This window comes from Festucalex cinctus, unplaced genomic scaffold, assembly GCF_051991245.1.
Source record: "Festucalex cinctus isolate MCC-2025b unplaced genomic scaffold, RoL_Fcin_1.0 HiC_scaffold_280, whole genome shotgun sequence".
Taxonomy (NCBI): Eukaryota; Metazoa; Chordata; class Actinopteri; order Syngnathiformes; family Syngnathidae; genus Festucalex; species Festucalex cinctus.
Window position 1 is genome coordinate 1 of NW_027520527.1, and position 2,941 is coordinate 2,941.

General features: G+C 49.1%; 1 protein-coding gene across 1 annotated transcript; it reads right to left on the minus strand.

Annotated features, from left to right (window-relative positions):
* Nucleotides 1-58: 58 nt before the first annotated feature.
* LOC144011542 (uncharacterized) lies at nucleotides 59-1,733 on the minus strand. The gene is made up of 6 exons (XM_077511673.1): nucleotides 1,254-1,733; nucleotides 1,056-1,166; nucleotides 862-984; nucleotides 677-760; nucleotides 362-592; nucleotides 59-280 (listed from the first exon to the last, which is right to left on the minus strand). Exons 1-6 carry the CDS (start codon nucleotides 1,479-1,481, stop codon nucleotides 65-67), a joined length of 993 nt encoding a protein of 330 aa, XP_077367799.1. The 5' UTR covers nucleotides 1,482-1,733; the 3' UTR covers nucleotides 59-64.
* Between the last annotated feature and the right edge of the window lie 1,208 nt (nucleotides 1,734-2,941).

Consider the following 2,941-nt stretch of genomic DNA (forward strand, 5'->3'; position numbering starts at 1 on the left):
TCTTTTGACATGCAATGTAAAGAACCTGAAACACATACATCAAAGAAACTTTTTTTTTTTCACTTTAATCATTACTTTTTCTGATCAACATGCGGATTTGACTCCTAATATTCTCAACAGACAGTTCCAGCTTGTTGCACAGCTGTCGGAATTCTGGCTGGTCAGCCACGATATATCTTATTCTTTTCTTTGTGATGAACTTTGCAGCTATCTCTTTGTGGAAGACAGTCTTGACAATGTCATAAAATTCTGTGGGGAGTTTGAGTCGTCTCCGTCGACCCTGAGGACATGAAAATGACAAAAGTTTATCTTTATGATGTCTATAATGGAGTCCTTTCCTTTCCCCACCAAGTCTACTTACATCAGTATCGATTCTTTCTGGAACTGTTTTTGGCTCTGAAATTGTGTTGTGAGATGTCGTTTGCTTCATTTCCGTCTCTTTTTGATGAACTTTGGCCTTTTTTTTGTTCTTGGTCTTGTTCTTGGTCTTGGTCTTGTTCTTGGTCTTGTTCTTGGTCTTGTTCTTGGTCTTGTTCTTTAGTTTCTGCTTCTTCTTTTTGCCTGGCTTGGGAGTTTGAGTGGTAACATAATCCTAAGGACAAAATCTTTTATATTTTTTTTGGGGGGGGTTAAGAAGTATTCCAATGACAGAACCACTTCCAGGAATTGTACTCACAAATTTCAGTTGGCGGACGTATTTGTTTCCGGACAAGGCTTGTTCCAACATGTGTTCCTCATCTTCACAGTCACTCCAGTCAAACTATAGTACAATAAGCAAAATATAAGACATGGTTATGGGTCAAATCCTCAACAATGGAGACATGGGACTTCCTGGATTTCACTTCAACTTCTCCAACTTACATTCTCTTCTGTCATCGACTGGGGACGATCCTCCCCTGAAAGTTGATGTTCATCTCCCACGATCTCAGATTTGTTCACCGTTTTCCCCGGACTTTTCTTCCTCGTGTCCCCAGGTGAACGTATCTGTTTTAACCAGCAAGGAAACAGTATGTTGTATTTATGTTGAATGAACCACTTCCAGGAATTCTACTCACCAAGGTCAGGGAGGAGACCTCCTGCGTTAAGGGCAGGGAGACATTCTGTGTTAAGGGCAAGACAAATTGGTCCATGGTGTCCTCCTCATCTTCGCTTTCAGACAAGCCCATCTACACAACAAACAAATGCAAATTGGAAGACATGACTATGGGGAAAAATAATTCCACAATGGTGACATGGGACTTCCTGGATCTCACCTCAATTTCTCCAATACGCATCCTCTTTTTCCTGGGCTGGGGACTAGAGATGAGATCACCTACCTCCCTTGAAACTTCACATCCTGCCCCCAATTGCTTCTCACACGTGTTGACATTTTTGATAGGGGTCAGGGGAAAGACCTTCTGCGTTAAGGGCAGAGAGGCCCCCTGTGTTAAGGGCAAGACAGGTTGTTCCGGGATCACCAGCTCCTCTTTGCCGCACGTCATGTCCACCTATATAAACAACGAAAGGCAATATATAAAAAGTGCTCCGTACAATTCCTGGAACTGGCCCATGGTTGGGGTCCAATTCCTGGAACTGGACTTAGGCGGGCGAACGAAGCAGCGACCCCCCGAGAGGCTCCAGGCCGGCGTTCTCGGGGGCCTCGCGGCGGCTAGCTCCGCTTGGTACCCGCTCCGCACAATTCCTGGAAATGGACCTTGGTTCCCCCCAACCAAGGTACAATTCCAGGAACTGGACATAGGCGGGCGAACGAAGCAGCGACCCCCCGAGAGGCTCCAGGCCGGCGTTCTCGGGGGCCTCGCGGCGGCTAGCTCCGCTTGGTACCCGCTCCGCACAATTCCTGGAAATGGACCTTGGTTCCCCCCAACCAAGGTACAATTCCAGGAACTGGACATAGGCGGGCGAACGAAGCAGCGACCCCTCGAGAGGCTCCAGGCCGGCGTTCTCGGGGGCCTCGCGGCGGCTAGCTCGGCTTGGTACCCGCTCCGCACAATTCCTGGAAATGGACCTTGGCTCCCCCCAACCAAGGTACAATTCCAGGAACTGGACTTAGGCGGGCGAACGAAGCAGCGACCCCCCGAGAGGCTCCAGGCCGGCGTTCTCGGGGGCCTGGCGGCGGCTAGCTCCGCTTGGTACCCGCTCCGCACAATTCCTGGAAATGGACCTTGGCTCCCCCCAACCAAGGTACAATTCCAGGAACTGGACTTAGTCGGGCGAACGAAGCAGCGACTTTAAGGAATTACATGTCATCTTTAAGGAATTACATGTCATCTTTAAGGAATTAATTACATGTCATCTTTAAGGAATTACATGTCATATTTAAGGAATTACATGTCATCTTTACGGAATTACATGTCATCTTTAAGGAATTACATGTCATCTTTAAGGAATTACATGTCTACTTTAAGGAACTTAGGTTCCCATCCTGGAAGGAGACATAGCAAAACTTACTCTGGCCTACGTTCCATGTTCATGGTTATTTGGGGCACCGCTCCAGTGTCTGTGGAGCGAAGCAGCGACCCCCCGAGAGGCTCCAGGCCGGCGTTCTCGGGGGCCTGGCGGCGGCTAGCTCCGCTTGGTACCCGCTCCGCACAATTCCTGGAAATGGACCTTGGCTCCCCCCAACCAAGGTACAATTCCAGGAACTGGACTTAGGCGGGAAAACGAAGCAGAGACCCCCCCCGAGAGGCTCCAGGCCGCCGGCGTTCTCAGCCCCGCTTCGCGGGGCCGCAACAACACGAACGTGTCCCGCTTCGCATTAACAACCGATCGGTAGAATTTTTAGAACTGTACCTTGGTTTTGCATGTATTCCTTGAACTGGACTCTTTTCCCCAAAGGTGACGTACATTTCCAGGAACTTACCTCACTCATCCTTGGAACCTAAATCACACGTGTCTTGTGCTTGTCTTCACGCCCCGACGGTTGTGAATGTAGGTGGGACAA

What these genes read in the sequence shown, in the direction of transcription:
- LOC144011542 (XM_077511673.1), bottom strand. Translation starts at nt 1,481, where the DNA reads ATGACGTGCGGCAAAGAGGAGCTGGTGATCCCGGAACAACCTGTCTTG. An exon ending in TGCGTATTGGAGAAATTGAG is followed by an intron (nt 1,167 to 1,253) that starts GTGAGATCCAGG and finishes TTTGTTGTGTAG; the next exon opens with ATGGGCTTGTCTGAAAGCGA. An exon ending in AGTCGATGACAGAAGAGAAT is followed by an intron (nt 761 to 861) that starts GTAAGTTGGAGA and finishes ATTGTACTATAG; the next exon opens with TTTGACTGGAGTGACTGTGA.